This window comes from Accipiter gentilis, chromosome 9, assembly GCF_929443795.1.
Source record: "Accipiter gentilis chromosome 9, bAccGen1.1, whole genome shotgun sequence".
In the NCBI taxonomy this organism is placed as follows: domain Eukaryota; kingdom Metazoa; phylum Chordata; class Aves; order Accipitriformes; family Accipitridae; genus Astur; species Astur gentilis.
Window position 1 is genome coordinate 414,916 of NC_064888.1, and position 14,601 is coordinate 429,516.

At 68.4% G+C, this 14,601-nt stretch overlaps 3 protein-coding genes across 4 annotated transcripts; all 3 read right to left on the reverse strand.

The window, feature by feature from the left end:
* Window positions 1–8: 8 nt before the first annotated feature.
* PSPN (persephin) lies at window positions 9–505 on the reverse strand. Its single transcript, XM_049809643.1, has one exon. It carries the CDS (start codon window positions 435–437, stop codon window positions 9–11), a length of 429 nt encoding a protein of 142 aa, XP_049665600.1. The 5' UTR covers window positions 438–505.
* Window positions 506–599: 94 nt separating this feature from the next.
* On the reverse strand, window positions 600–6,862 carry GTF2F1 (general transcription factor IIF subunit 1). 2 transcript variants are annotated; one of them, XM_049809638.1, is made up of 14 exons: window positions 6,804–6,862; window positions 5,733–5,795; window positions 5,577–5,623; window positions 5,390–5,462; window positions 4,559–4,752; window positions 4,216–4,386; window positions 3,483–3,661; window positions 3,266–3,410; window positions 3,122–3,183; window positions 2,884–3,003; window positions 2,725–2,798; window positions 2,497–2,629; window positions 1,841–1,970; window positions 600–1,734 (listed from the first exon to the last, which is right to left on the reverse strand). In XM_049809638.1, exons 2-14 carry the CDS (start codon window positions 5,742–5,744, stop codon window positions 1,530–1,532), a joined length of 1,545 nt encoding a protein of 514 aa, XP_049665595.1. In that variant the 5' UTR covers window positions 5,745–5,795; window positions 6,804–6,862; the 3' UTR covers window positions 600–1,529. The 2 variants fall into 2 exon arrangements, with proteins under 2 accessions (XP_049665595.1, XP_049665593.1); XM_049809636.1 differs by having other exon boundaries at window positions 2,497–2,632.
* A 489-nt stretch (window positions 6,863–7,351) lies between these two features.
* KHSRP (KH-type splicing regulatory protein) lies at window positions 7,352–13,719 on the reverse strand. The gene is given in 21 exon segments (XM_049809632.1): window positions 7,352–7,702; window positions 7,895–8,056; window positions 8,147–8,225; window positions 8,711–8,775; window positions 8,777–8,909; window positions 9,047–9,135; window positions 9,214–9,332; window positions 9,449–9,609; window positions 9,738–9,879; window positions 9,965–10,065; window positions 10,148–10,250; window positions 10,360–10,458; window positions 10,557–10,655; window positions 10,756–10,927; window positions 11,021–11,078; window positions 11,493–11,564; window positions 11,652–11,701; window positions 11,786–11,825; window positions 11,968–12,006; window positions 12,125–12,221; window positions 13,464–13,719. Coding segments are annotated over 21 exon segments (2,361 nt in total). The 5' UTR covers window positions 13,680–13,719; the 3' UTR covers window positions 7,352–7,437.
* Window positions 13,720–14,601: the final 882 nt, after the last annotated feature.

The following is a 14,601-nucleotide window of genomic DNA, read 5'->3' on the forward strand; positions in this document are numbered from 1 at the left end:
AGGGGGTCTCACCCCACGCAGCGGCAGGCGGCGGCCGAGAGCTGGTGCAGCTGGTGCCAGTGTTGCCCCTCGTCCAGGAAGGCGACGTCCTCGTACCGGCTGGGGCGACAGCAGGGTCCGGCCCCCCCCGGGCCCCCCCCCGGCCGCAGCCGGGCCAGGGCCAGCCCGTGGTTGGTGGGGGGCGCGGGGCAGCCCCCCCCGCAGTAACGGAAGAGGACGGTTTCTTCGGAGGGGTACCCCAACCCCAATTCCCGCACCCGCACTGCCACACTGCGCAGCCCGCACTGCGGCCCCCCTGCCGCCCAGCGTAGCCCCCCCGGCCGGGGGGGAGATGCAGGGGGGGTCCCAGCCGTGTCTCCCGGTTGCGGTGGGGCGGCCATGGCAGTGAGGAGGAGGAGGAGGAGGAGGAAGGCTGCGCGGAATGGGGTTGCTGCCATTCTGCTCCGGCTGTGCCGGCCCTGGCCCCTGGCGCTGCCTTTATGGCCCCGGGAATGTGCGGGGGGGGGGGGGGAAGGGGACATGGGACGACGGGGCGGGCACCTTAACCCTGCTCTGCCCGGGGGGGGGGGGGGGGGGGGGCTGAACCTCCCCCGGACCCGCTGGGTGAGAGGGGGCTGCGGTGGGGGGCAAGGGGGAGTGACAGAGGGGATTTGGCCCCCTGGGACCCCCAGGTGTGGGGCTGGGGGAGAGTTTAGCAGGGACCCCCCCCCACCCTGGAAGGGTTAATAGTGGCTGGGAGTGGGGGCACATGCTGGGGGGGGCTGGCAGTGCCAGAGGAGCAGTGGGAGGCAGGCGGGGAATGTGGACCCCCCCCCAGTGGGACTGGTGGGCCAGAATGTGTTGGGGGGGGGGGCTTAATACACCCCCACGAGGAAAATGTACTCCCTGCAGTGGACTGAGACCACCCCCCCCCAGAAATGACCTGCCCCTCCTGCTGGGCCTAGGTACCCCCTGGGGGTGATACCTTCATGGGGCTGTAACATGCCCCCCTCCCCCTCCCCGGGCTGTTTTGGGGTGAAATACCCCCGGGGGGGGTGGTGGAAATCCCTCCCCTGGCTGAGCAGGGTCCCCCCAGAGGCAGAACCCACACGGGGGGGGGGCACATGGGGGCTCCTTCCCATTTAGGAGGACCCCAAAACCCTGCGGGGGGAGGATGTGTGGGACTAGACACCAAAATACCAACCCAGTGGGGGGGAGCCAGGCTGGCAGAACCTGGGGAAAAAAATTCTCTAAAAACAGCAACAAATCTCAATTCCTCCCCAAAGTGGAGATGCCAGGACAGCCTTCCCTTGCCAGGGCCTGCCAGGGGGTGGCTAAATATAGCTGAGGGGTAGCCAGCCCCCCCCCCCCGCCCCCAAATCGCTGTGCGGAGGTTTATGGGGATGCAGCAGGTACAAAAAAAATGCATTTATCACTTGGCCAAAGGCAGCAAAAAAGGGGGAATGTGAGGAAAAGAGGGCAAAGGGGTGGAATGGGGGGGGTCCCGGTGAAACGGGGGGGTTCCCAGTGAATTGGGGAGGGAGGGGTCCCTACTCCTTGAGGGAGAAGTGCATCTTGTCGCCGATGACCTTGCGCTCGGGGTTGAGGCGTTTGAGGATCTGGGCGAGGACGTTGACGGTGGCGTCGCTGCTCAGCCCTGTCCGCTTCGTCTGGAATTTTTTCAGCAGATCCTTGGTGGTCATCGGCTTGCGGGTCAGGTACCGCCGCACCGCCTCCTCCGTCAGCTGCACCTCCCTGCGGAGGGGGCACAGGGGGCAGTCAGCGAGGTGGCTGACCCCCCTCCTCCCAAAAAAAAAAACCCCAACCCCTTGTGGGGGTTCCCTGCCCCGCCGCTACTCACCCGCTGCTGGGGGTCGATTTGCCGGAGTGGGGCTGGGGGGTGGATTTGCCAGAGGGTGGCTGCGGCCCCGAGTCCAGTTTTAGCCGTTTGGCGGCTGGTGGGTCCGGCCCCCCCGGGGGCTGCCGACGGCCTGGGGGGGGCACACACACAAAGGGATGGACGTCGGGTCAAGGACAGACCCTGCGGGGGCTTTGGGGCTGCCCCCAGGGTACTCAGAGCTGTGTGTCCCCCAGGCGCTGGGAATTGCCCCACAGGATCAGGATCTGCCCCAGGAACCCTCAGAGCTGCCCTGGGGTGCTGAGAATTGCCCCCCACCCCTGCCCAGGGCACTGGAAACTACCCCAGGGTACCAGGCTCTGCCCCCAGACTCCCTCAAAGCTGCCCCAAGGCACTTGGAGATGCCACCAGGGCTTTGGGAATTTCCCCAGAGGGTCAGGATCTGCCCTGGGGTCCCTCAGAGCTGCCCCGAGGTGTAAGGAGCCGCCCTGGGGGGGGTCTGGAGCTGCCCCAAGCTGCCCCCCAGCCCCCTAAGGGAGGTCTGGAGCTGCCCCAGGACCCCACAGATTTGCCACAAACCACCAGGAGCTGCCCCAGCAGCTGTCCCGGGGCAGCGGGACCCCCCCCAAGCCGTTCCAGGGCCCCCCCCCGGCCCCCACCTTGCTCCAGCTTGGAGGCAGCGGCACGGAGGGTAGAGCTGGTGCTGCCGGGCTCCGTCGGCGTCCCCGGCCGGCTGTTGCCCCGTGAGCTGCTGGCTGAGCCCCTCCGCTCCCGCTTGGGGGGGGTCTTCTTCTTCTGGGGGAGGCCGGGGGGGGGGTCGGGGGGGGCTCCGGGGAACCCCCCAACCCCCCCCACCAGGGGTGGCAGGACGCCTTCACCCCACTCACCGCCATGAAGAGGGCAGAGGAGGTCTCGCTGTCAATGTCGCTCTCCTCCGAGGTCTGCGACTCATCGCTGCTGTCTATGGGTGTGTGTGACACCATTGGTCCTGTTTCCAGCTGGTTTCACCCCAAAAATGCTGGGTGGGGGTGGGGGCAGGGGCTCACCCTTCTTCTTCTTCTTCTCCTGTGGCGTTGGGGCCTTCTTCTCCTCCTCCTCCTCCTCCTTTTCCTCCGCTGCCTTCTCCTCCTCGCTCTCCTCACTGCTCTCGCTCGCCTCGTCAATGCCTGGTGGGGGGACAAGGGGGGACACGATGGTGACACCGCAGCGGGGGGGGCAACACAGGACACGCACAGAAGGGCCCCCCCAGCATGAGGGGGGGGAGTTTCCCATCCCCATCCCCACCTTTTGGGCCATCGTCCTCCTTCGTCACCTTGGGCTTCCCCACCTCCTCCTCCAGCGAACTGCTGCAGGGCAGAGCAGGGCTGTGTTTGGGGGGGTGCAAATGGGGGCCCCCCCCGTGCCCCCCCGACCCCCCCGCCAGCCTACCTGGAGGCGTCGGACATGTAATCCACCTCCTGCCCCTCAAAGTCCCCGTCATCGCTGTCCTCAAAGGCCTCGTCCTCGGAGCCCTTCTTCTTCTTCTTCTTCTTCCCTGCCAGCGCCGTCTTCTTCGGCTTTGGCGCCTTCTCCCCTGGGGGTGGGGGGGGGTGTCAGTGCTGGCACAGCCCCCCAGCCCTCCCCCCCGAGTCCTGTTCCCAGTCACCCTCGGCCTCGCTGCCCTCGCTGTCGTCGGAGCTGAGCTCTAGGTCGTCCTCCAGGTCGTGGATCTTCAGCTCTCCCCCCTTCTTCTTGGTCTTCTTCTCCTTCTCCTCCTCCTCCTCGTCCTGGTCCCGCAGCCGCCGCTGCTGCATGATGCTGAAGTGGTTCAGCACCTTGTTCCGCCTGGGGGGGACGACAGGGGACAAGCAGGGCTGTCACCACCCCCCCAGCTCCAGGTGACGGGGTTCCGGGGTGTCCCCTGGCTCTGGGACATGTCCCCAGCACCTGCCCCCCCAGCTCTGGGGTGTCCCTTGGGACTTTGGGGTGTCCTCTGGGGCTCTGGGATGTGTCCCCAGCGCCTGCCCCCCAGCTCTGGGATGTCCCTGTGGCTCTGGGGGCTCCCCTGGGGCTCCGGAATGTGTCCCCAGGCACCAGGACGTCCCTCCCGGCTCCAGGATGTCCCCAAGTTTTTTTGGGGTGTCCCCTCCAGCTCTGGGGTGTACCCTGGGGCTCCGGGACAGCCCTGCTGTCCCCACATGTCCCCTCCAGCTCCAGGACATCTCCCTCCAGTTCTGGGATGTCCCCACTGTCCCCAGGACGTCCCCCCTCCCCAATCCACGTTGTGCTCCCCACCTCTGGGACCTGTCCCCCCCAGCTCCGGGCTGTCCCCCCTCTCCCTGAGACATCCCCCCCATCCCCAGGACATCCCTGGTGTCCCCCCCATCATGTCCCCTGACCTCTCCCACTCCTCCTCGGCCTCCTCGGCTGTCAGGGTGCGGTGCTTGGCCAGGGGGGTGAAGTTGTACCAGTGCTGGACGGGAAAGGCCTCGAAGGCACCATCGGGGCATTGGGTGAAGATGTAGTAGGAGGCATTTTCGGTGACGCCACCCTTCTTCACCCCCTTGTACCTGTCAGAGGAGACGTTGCACAAGGGGCTGGCTCCATCCCCGTCCCTGCGTTGTCCCCCGCCCCAGCCCACCTCCAGGCTGTCCCTGTCACCAGGCTGTCCCCACATCCATCCCCCATCCTGTCCCCCAGCTCTCCTCATCCCCATCCCATCCCCATCCCGTCCCTGCTCACTTGCGCCCGGCTTTCCCGTTGACCCTCAGCAGCCAGGGCTGATCCTCGGCCCGGAATTCCCGCAGGACGATCCCGTACTTCTTGCGCCGAGCCTCCTCCCGCAGCCGACGGTTGAACTCGCTGCCGGCGCCAGACTCAGGCAGTTCCTCCTCCTGGTAGATCTTCTTGTTGCTCAGGTCCCGCTCCATTCGCGCCTGCCGGGGGTCCAGCTTAGACCCAGCCCCGAGACCCCCCAGACCCAAATCCCATCGTCCCCAAATCTCCCAGCCCCAAACTCCCCAGCCCCAAATCCCGCCACATCCCACCATCCCCAAATCCCACTGTCCCCAAACCCCCCAGCCCCAAATCCCGTCGTCCCCAAATCCCCCAGCCCCAAATCCCCCTATCACCAAACCCCCCCAGCCCCAAATTCCACCACGTCCTGCCATCCCCAAATCCCACTGTCCCCAAACCCCCCCAGCCCCAAATCCTGCCATCCCCAAAACCCCCAGCCCCAAATCCCACTATCACCAAACCCCCCCAGCCCCAAATCCCACCATGTCCTGCCATCCCCAAATCCCACCGTCCCCAAAACCCCCCAGCACCAAATCCTGCCGTCCCCAAATCCCCCTATCACCAAACCCCCCTATCCCCAAATCCCGCCACGTTCCACTATCCCCAAATCTCACCGTCCCCAGCCTCAAATCCCTCTGTCTCCTGGCCTCACCCCCCCCAGGTTGTCACCCTTGAATCCCACTGTCCCCAAGCCCTGCCACCCTTCATTCCCCTCTGCCTCCTGTCCCCAGTGACCCCCCCAGTGCTGTCCCCATGTCACCCCCATCCCCGTGTCACCTGGTGCCAGGTGGCGAAGTTGACCTTGTCAGCGGCGTTGAAAGCCATGATGTTGTACTTCTTGGTGGTGTTCCTGTGGGACAGAGACTGTCACTGGCATCCCCTGCTCCGCCCCCCCCCCCCGAGCCTCCCCAAACCCCCGACACCCCCAACCCCCCCTGAGCTCCCCCAGTCCCCCCAGACTCACTTGGGCACCCGGACCACATACTCCGTGACCATCTGGCTGCTGGTGCCCTGTGGGGAGAGTGGAGGGTAGGTGCTGGGAGGTCCCGGGGGGGGGGATCCTGTGGGTCCCATGGGGTGTCCCGGGGGGGGTATTTGTGGGTGACCCCCCCACACTCACCAGCGAAGCCATCCCTGCAGTGGGGGGGGACACGGGTGCTCCCAGATGAGGCTCAAGGGGTTCCTGGAGAGCGGTGGGGGTGGGGGGTGAAGGTCCTGCCCTGCCCTAGAGCCCTCCCAACCTGGGAATGCCCCCACAGCCCCTATAGACCGCCCCGTTGCCCCATATGTCCTTTCATAGCATCCTACGGGGCCCTTTTGCCCCCCCCCAGTCCCCCTCCAAAGCCTCCCCATGGGACCAGACACCCCTTAAGGGCCTCCAGGACACCCCCACCCCCCTGAGCCTTCTGTAGGCCCCTCGGTCCCTGGAGACTCCCCAGGGTGTCCAGACCCCCTCTCTGCAGCCCCAGAGATCCCTATAGGATCCATACATCCCTCGACAGCACCACCCAAGGGACATCAACTCCTGTAAGGCCCTTATCTGCGCCCCCCCCCCCCCCGGCACCCTCACAGAGACTCCATGTTTCCCCAAAACCTCCCCATGGCACCAGGAACCTCTTTAAGGCCCCCAGGAGCTCCCCAGGGCCCTGTAAGGACCTCCAGGTCCCAGGAGCACCCCATCCCTATAGATACCCACAGGGGTGCCCCCCAGACCAATATAGGGACCCCCAGACCCCTACAAGGAGCCCCAGGAGCATTCCCAGGGCCCTATAGAGACCCCCAGGCCCCAGAAGCTCCCCCCGGGACCCTACAGGGACCCCCAGGAGCACTCCCAGGGCCCTATAGAGACCCCCAGGCCCCAGGACCCCCCCCCCGGGGCCCTAGGGACCCCCCCAGACCCCACAGGGACCCCCAGGAGCACTCCCAGGGCCCTGTAGAGACCCCCAGGCCCCAGAAGCCCCCCCAGGACCCTACAGGGACCCCCAGGAGCACCCCCAGGGCCCTATAGAGACCCCCAGGCCCCAGAAGCTCCCCCCGGGACCCTACAGGGACTCCCAGGAGCACCCCCAGGGTCCTCTAAGGGCCCTCCAAGGACCCCCAGGCGCCCCCCCCAGATCCCGACAGGGACCCCCAGGGCCCAGGTCCCTACAGAGACCCCCAAGCCACCCCCGGAGTCCCCCCCAGGCCCCACCGCGCATGCGCTGCCGCCGCCTCCGCCCGCTCCCGGCGTCCTTCCCCGCCGCACTGCGCAGGACCGGAAGTTCTCTCACGCCGCCGGAAGTAACGCCCCGCCCCGCGGAAGCGTCGCCATAGCAACGGCGGCGGCCTGGACCCCCCAACCCCCTTTTTTTTACCCCAAAGAGCCCGTGGGGGGGGGTGGGGGTGCCCCGACACTCCGGGGAAGGGTGGGGGGAGACCCCAAGACCCCCTTTAATCTCCCCAAACCCTGACTGGGCCCCAACCACCAGGCTTCCCCCCAAACCATTGCTTTCTTGAAAGGCCCCAAAATCCCCTGATGTGAACCCAAAACAGTGGGAATGGGGGGTAGCAGGCAGAGGCCGAGCCGGGGGGAGTTTTGTTCTCATTTATTTGTGAAGTTAAAAACAAGCGGTAAAAAGTAAAAACTGAGCGTACAATTGTCGTTGGTGTTTTTTTTTTGTTGTTGTTGGTTTTTTTTGTATTTTTTTTTGTTTTGTCGATCTCCTCTGGAACGGACACGGAGGGGGAGCGGCCGGGGGGCAGGGAAAGACCCCAGGGGGGCGGGGTGGGGGGGTATGGGGGGACACAACACCCCCGGCTCCGGCGGCTCCGAGGAATGTTCAACTCTACCTACGAGCGGGGGCCGGGGGCTCCGGCGACGATTCCGAGGAGTTTCTTGGGGCGATTTGGGTGGTTTCTCCGAGCGGCTGATGGGGTGGGAAAAAGGGGGGTGGGGGTTGAAGCCCCCCCCCAACCCACCCCGGGGTGAGGGGGGGTCTGAGGAAGAGGAGGAAAGGTGGGGGCCGCTCGCCCCGGCCGGCCGGCCGCAGCCGCTCGCCAAAAACAAAAGGGGGGTCACAGACGGGGGGGTTCACATTCGGTTCACTGAGCCTGGGGGGAGGGGGGAGAGAAGAAAAAAAGACAGGGGGGGTGGGTGGGGGGCAGCACTACCCCCCCCTGCATGGAGGGGGGAGAGTTTGGGGGGCAGAAAGACAGCAGCGCTGCCCACCCCCAGCGAGCTGGGGGGCTCGAGGAGGGAGTACCCCCACCCTGACCCCCCCGGGGACGCGTGGGGATCCGTACCTGCTGTCCCTGCTGCGTGGGGGGGGGGCGCGGGCCCGGCGGCCCCCGGGGTCTGTCCGTAGTAGGCCGCCTGCTGCCGGTAGTACTCGGCCCAGGCCGCGCTGTAGTCGGGCTGGGGGCCGGGGGGGGCCCCGGGACCACCCCCTGTGGCCACCTGGGCCGCTGTGGGGGGGTAAGGGGGGAGTGTGAGGGGTGGGGGACAAGGGGGTGTTCCCTCGATCTCCCCCTAAGCATGAGGTGGGGGGGGCTCACCTTGTTTCTTGTAATATTCCTCCCAGGCTTTCGTGTAGTCCTGCTGCGGGGGGGGCCCCGGGCTGCTGGGGCTGCTGGCCTGGGGGGGATGGGGCATGGCAGGGTCAGCCCCCTCCCCCGGTACTGCTGGAGAGGGTCCTAGGACCCCCCCCAAAGCATTCTGAGGGCTCTACAGGGTCGGTTAGGGGGCCTCCCAAGCAACTCGGGGGTGCCGGTGGGCTTTGAGGAGGGGGGGGGGGGGAGTTCAGGGGTCCTGGGGTGCAGTTTGGGGGCTCCCCAGGGTTTCAGGCCGCCCTGGGGTGGTTTGGGGTCCCCCCTCAGGCAGTTCAGGGCTCCTCAGGATGGGGCGGGGTGGGTCGAGGTGGCTCAGGACCCCCCCCACTGTGTGTGGCTTGGGGTCCCCATAGGTGCTTTGGGGTGTCATTGTCACCGTCACCCCCCCCCCGCCATATGGGGCTCAGTGTCCCTACAGCCAGTATGGGGGGGAGCCCCGGTCACTGTAAGGCAGTTCAAGTGGGTCCCAGAGGAGGCTCCCCCCACACTTTATTTTTGGGGTGCACTCACCTATTTTCTTATAGTACTCCTCCCAGGCCTTGGTGTAGTCGGACTGGCCGGTGGGGGGGGGGCTGGGGGGGCTCCCCCTGGACGGGGGGGGCGGTGGGGGCGGGCGGCTGCCCCGGCACCGGCCCCGGCGGCTGCTGGTAGTAGTGCGAGTAGTAGGCGGCCCAGGCGGCGTTGGGGTCCGCCGCCGCCGCCGCTTTGCCTGGGGGGGGCCCCAAAAAAAAAATAAAGGGTGAGGTGGGGGGGGGAAGATCCTTCAGAGAGCCAAGGTGGGGCAAGAGGGGGGCCGTAGGTGTCCCCCCCCCACCACAAAGCGAGGCGGGGGGTCTCGGTACTCACTGGGGTCGTGGGGGGCCGGCGGCTGCCACTGGGGGTAGGTGTTGCCCCAGCCCTGGGGGGGGTACTGGTGTGGGGGGGGGCCTCCGGGGCTGTGGGAGAGGCAGAGTGAGGGGGCTGCCAAAAGGGGGGGAGACCCCCCCCCACCCCGGCAAACCCTTGTTACTCACTGCGGGGGGGCTCCAGGGGGCCCCTGGTTGAAGGGTCCTGGGTTAAAGGGTCCCATGGGGCCGGCGGGTCCCGGTGGCCCCCCCGGCCCCGGCCCTGGCCCAACGGGGCAGAGCGGACCCTGTGGAAAGATAAGGAAAAAAAGGGGGGGTGTGGGGGGTGTGTGTGTCAGCACAGCCAAGGTGGGGGGGCACGTGTAAGTTTTGGGGTGCCCCCCCCACAAGCCTCTTCCCCTACCTCGATCTTCTCTTCGATGAGCTGCTTGGCGTGGTCGATCTGTTGGGGGGAGCCACGGATGATGAAGAGTTTGAAATTGGGGTCCCCGTTGGGGGGCAGCTGGCGGGAGATCTCCACGAAGGCCCCCGTCTGCTGGTTGATGGCTTTGACGTTCTCCCCGCCTGCGGTGGGGGGGGGACAGGGGGCAGCGGGGGCGGGGCACACGGCGGGGAGCTACAAAGGTCGGGGGAAGGGGTTCGGGGGGTTCTTTGGATTTTTAATTTTATTTTGGGGAGGGGGCTGCGCTCACCTCTGCCGATGACCAGCCCGCACTTGTGGGTGGGGATGGAGAAGGTCATCTCGCCCCCGGGGGGGCCCCAACTGCCCTGGCCCCTCCCGCGCCCCCGCCCCCCCGGGGGCATCCCCGGCCCCGGGGGTCCCGGGGGGCCGCTCTGCGGGGGGAAGGGAGGCGTCAGGGTGGGGGGGGGGAGGACGGTCGCCCCCATTTCGGGGCGCCCCGGGCCGCCCCCCCCCTACCCGCAGGCTCTGGAGGAGGTCGTTGATGATGCGGGCGGCGTGCTCGCAACGCTCGGGGGGGCCCATGATGTGGGCAATCTTCTCAGGGCCCGTCCCGTCGTCTGGAAAAAGGGGTGCAGGGGGTTAAGGGGTGCGGGGTCCCCCCCAAATGTCCCTGGGGGCTGGAGGGGTGCAGGTCCTCACCTTGTTTGAACTGTATTCGCACCCCTGCATCGTTCTGGATTTTCTTAATCATCTCCCCACTGCGTCCGATGACGACGCCGACCGAGTGCCGGGGAACCGGCACCTGGAGGGGAGGGGGGGATAGGGGGTGAGATGGGGCTGAGGGAGGGAGGCCAAAGAGGGCGTCAGGACCCCCCCAAATTGGCCACAGCCCCCCCCCCCCCAGGACTCACGTCAATGCCACCGCCGATGCGGGAACCGTATTCGTTGCGGTCGCCAAAGCCGCCCTGGTCGCGCTCACGCAGGATGTCCATCACCATCTCGCAGGCTTGCTGCAAGGCACAGAGTGGGGGGTGTTTTTGGGGCGGGGGGGGTGGATTTTGGGGGGTGGGGGGGGTGGGGTGTTTTTTGGGGAGCAGAGGAGTCTCACCTGGACTTTGTAGGGATCCCCGATTATCCGCAAGGGTTTGTCGACATTGGTGTTTTGGGAACCGTCTTGGATCAGGATCATCTTCACCCCGGCTCGCTCCTATAGCGGGAGGGTGAGCTGGGGGAACTGCCCCCCCCCCGCCAAAAATACACCCAGTGGGGGGGTGGGTTTTGTTTCTTGGGGGGTGATCTGGGCTTACCTGGAGCTGCTTGATGGTCTCGCCGCCCTTGCCGATGACGAGGCCGGCTTTCCCAGCGGGGATCATGATCTCCTGCACTGTCCCGTTCTGCCCGTTAGCATTGTCGTGGAACTGGCCTGGGGGCCCCCCTCGCCCCCGCGAGACGATGTCGTCCAGCATCAGCTTTGCCTTCCTAGAGGGGGGGGGGAGGCACAGGTGGGTGTTTGGGGACACACACAGGCAGTTTGGGGTGGGGGAGGACACATGGGGACGACCCCCTACTCACTGCACGGCCTCCGGGGATCCCGTCAGGGAGACGCTGCGCTCTGGCAACCCACCGCTGTCTGTGGGGAGGGGAGGGCACGGTGGGAGAAGGGGGCATGGGGGGGGGCGGCGTGCCCCCACCCCACCCCACAATGGGGGAAGAGGGGGCTTAGGGGGATCCCCTGAGCCCCACGGTTGGGGGAAGGGAGGAGTTGGAGTCCTCTCGAAAGGGGGGAAACAGGGGGCTGGGGCACCCCCAAATTAGGGAAAGGGAGGATTATGACCCCCCCTCCCCAAAAAGGGGGACCAGGAGGCCCCTCACCCCCCACAGGGAAAAAGATGATTGGGAGACCCCCCCAGGAAAAGGGCGTGCTAGGGATCCCCCATGGGGCAGGAGGGATATAGGGGATCCCCTCCCAGGAGTTGAGGAGGATCCCAGAGCACACACCCCCCACCCCCCGGGAAACTGGGGGATCCCGGGGCCCCCCCCTTACCTGGGGAGATCTGTACTTTGCAGCCTGAGTCCTGCTGGATCTTATTGATCTGCTCCCCGCCGCGGCCGATGACTGCGGGGGGGAGGCACCGTGTGAGGGGGGCTGCGCTGGCCCCCCCAGAGTCCCCCCCCCAGCACCCCCAGAGACCCCCGCACTTACTGAGTCCCACCATGCCGTCAGGAACACGGTACTCCTCTGTCACTGTTGACCTGTGGAAAAATGGGGGAGAGGGTGTCAGGCACCCCACAACTCCCTAACCGCCCCCCAGAATCCCCCCAGACCCCCCATCTCACCTGGGTGGAGGGTGGATGGGTCCCAGCTGGGTCGGGAGCGCTGTGGAGGGAACCAAACCCCCGTGAGGGTACAGGGCTGCTGGCCTCCCCCGGCCAGGGGGGGCCCCCGTACCCCCCCTTCCAGCCACCCCAAAACCTCCCGGGGGGCTGCAGGCCCCCCCAAAGCCACCAGCTGTACTCACAGTCCCCCTGTGCCGCCAGCTTCTTGCTCTCTGGCTGGTCTGGGGAGGTGAAAAGCACCGTTAGGTGGCCCCCGACTGCCCCCTGAAACAGGGCTGCCTGACTTAGGGGGTGTCATCCCCCCCTGGTTTGAGGGTGTCCCATGCCCACCCCCCTTACCGCCATCCTCCAGCTGCCGCTTCTGCCCCCCGAAGCCAAAATCAGGGGTGTTGTTATTCACCGTCGTCGCTGCGTCCCCCCCGATTTTCGCCGCTATCTGCAAAGGGAACGGTCGGCGCCCAGCGGTCACCCCGAAAAACAGCCCCCCGGGGAGAGAGGGAGCCCCCACCCCCCCCCCCCCCCCCCCACTGGCCCCACACCAGCGCAGGGGACCCCCAGACCCTCCCGATGGGCCCCACGCCACGGTGGGAGACCCCAGCCCCCACGCAGGGGGCCCCCCAAAACCTTCCTATGGATACCACACTGCGATGGGGGACCCCCAAAATCTCCCTGTGAGCCCCGTGCTCTTGTAGGGAGCCCCCATAAATTTCTCCGTGGGCCCCACATCACGGTGGGAAGCCCCAAAACCACCCCCTGACCTTTCAGCACAGCAGGAGCCCTCTCAAACCCCCTCGTGAGCCCCTCAGCACAGGGGGAGGCCCCCAAAACCTCATCCTTGAGCCCCACGCCATAGTGGGAGCCCCGCCAGATCTCTCCGTAAGCCCCCCACTGCAGTGGGAGCCCCCTCAAGCCTTGCCCTGAGACCCTCGCCACGGCAGCGGCCCCTCAAAAACACCACCACGCTGCAGCAGGAGCCCCCAAGACGGCCCCACGGCGCAAGAAAAGACCCCCATCCCATCCTGTAAGCCCCGCGTCAGGGCGGGAGCCCCCTCCCCTCTGCAAACCGGGGGTACCACTGGGGGGAGCGACCCCCCCCGGGCGCAGTCACGCCTCCTCCCGCCCCCCCCCGCCGCGATTCGGGGTGCCCGGGGAAGGGGGGGCGGGGGGGCGAGTGGCCCAAAAGCCCCCAGCCCCCCGCCCCTCGCTGAGCATCCCCCGCCACCTCCTCCTGGTCCCGGGCCGGGGCTCCGGCAGGGGGACACCGTCCCCCGCTCCCCGTCCCCTCCCCCCGGGTCTCCGATCGTCCCGGTCTCGCTAATTACCGCTAATCACGGCGCCCGCGGGGCGGCTCTTCCACCGCCCGAACCGGCTCTTCCCCCCCCCCCCACCCCGGGCGGCGACCCCGGGACACCCCCCACTCCCCCCCCTCCTCGCTCGTTCCCGGGACCCCCAGCTCCCCCTCCCCTCCTCCCCGCAGCCCCCCCCCGGGCAAGGTGAGAGCGCGGGAACGGGGGGGGGGGGGGGGAGGGGGGACACCCCGCGCGCCCCCGGGGGGGCGGGGCCTTACCGGGAGGGTGGGGGAGGGGCCCGGCACGGCGGGGGAGGGGCCGCGGCGCCGCGGCGGGGGCAGGGGGACCCCGGCGCCTCCCGGTGCCTCCCCCCCCGCCGGGCCCCTCACCTGCCGGGCCCGTTGCACGGCGTCGGCGAAGGCGTCCTTGCGGATGCCGCCGGGCGGGCCCCCCCCCGCGCCGCCCGGGCCCGGCCCGCCGCCCGCGGCCCCCCCCGCGCCCGCACCGCCCGGAGGCGGCGGTCCCCCGGCGGAGGCGGCGGCGGCGGGGGCCCCCCCGGGCGGCCCTGGGGCGGGCGGCGGCCCGGCGGGGCTGTACTCCGACATGGCGGCAGCGGCGGCGGCGGCGGCGAGGGCGCGACGCGGGAACAGGCCGCGCTCTCCACACACCGCGCGGGGCACGCTGGGAGCGGGGCGGGGCCACGGCGGGGGAGGCCCGCCCAGCCGGCGGGGCCGCCGCCAATCGCCGCGCCGCGAGGCCGTGACCGGCGGCGGCCGCCGACCAAAGGCGGCGGGGAGGGAGCCGGCGCGCGGCGGCGGGCGGGCGGGACGGCGGGAGGAGGCGAGTGGCGGCGGGGAGGGCCAATCGGCGCGGGAGCGGCGGCGGGAGCGGGCGCTCATTGGGGGGTGGGCGGGGGCGGGACAGCCGGGACGGACGGGGCGCCCGGCCAGTCGCGGCGGCCGCCGGGCCGCGATTGGGCGAGGAAGCGGATGGCGGGGAGGGGGGGGGGGGGGGGGTTAGAGGGGCGGGCCGCTCCTGACTGACGTTCGCCGAGGCCAACGCCGCGCGGCGACCTCCTGTCCCGCCCCTGCCCGCCAGCTACTGGGGGAAGCGGCGCCTCACTGACGGCCACCGGAGCCAATGGGAGGGCGAGGAGCCGCACGACAGCCGGCCATTGGCGGGCGCCGGATGGGGCGGAGCTTCTTCGGAATGACAGGCGCGAGAATCAATCGGCAGCAGCAAGCCCGCGAGCGGATTGGTGCGCGGCGACGGGCGGGACCCCGCCACGGCGAGAGTCGGCCGGGCCAATCAGAGGGCGCCTTGCTTCCTGTGGGCGGACCCTCGGTGATCGATGGGCCAGGGACCAATCGGCTGCCAGCGTCGCGCCTCGCCCGCGGACGAAGGCGGGGAGGGGCGTGACTGACAGCCGCGTGGGCCAATGAGGAGGGGGGATGCGCGGCAGGCGCCCATTCAGCTTCGCGCGGCGATTTAGGAGGGAAACAGCAGCCAATCAGCCGCAATGCCATC

Excerpts from the sequence above, each read along its gene's own strand:
- PSPN (XM_049809643.1), bottom strand. The coding sequence starts at position 437 with ATGGCAGCAACCCCATTCCGCGCAGCCTTCCTCCTCCTCCTCCTCCTC.
- GTF2F1 (XM_049809636.1), bottom strand. Across the intron at positions 3,004-3,121 it reads GGAGGACGATGGCCCAAAAG|GCATTGACGAGGCGAGCGAG; the intron begins GTGGGGATGGGG and ends TCCCCCCACCAG. Across the intron at positions 2,633-2,724 it reads CCTCTGCCCTCTTCATGGCG|AAGAAGAAGACCCCCCCCAA; the intron begins GTGAGTGGGGTG and ends GGCCTCCCCCAG.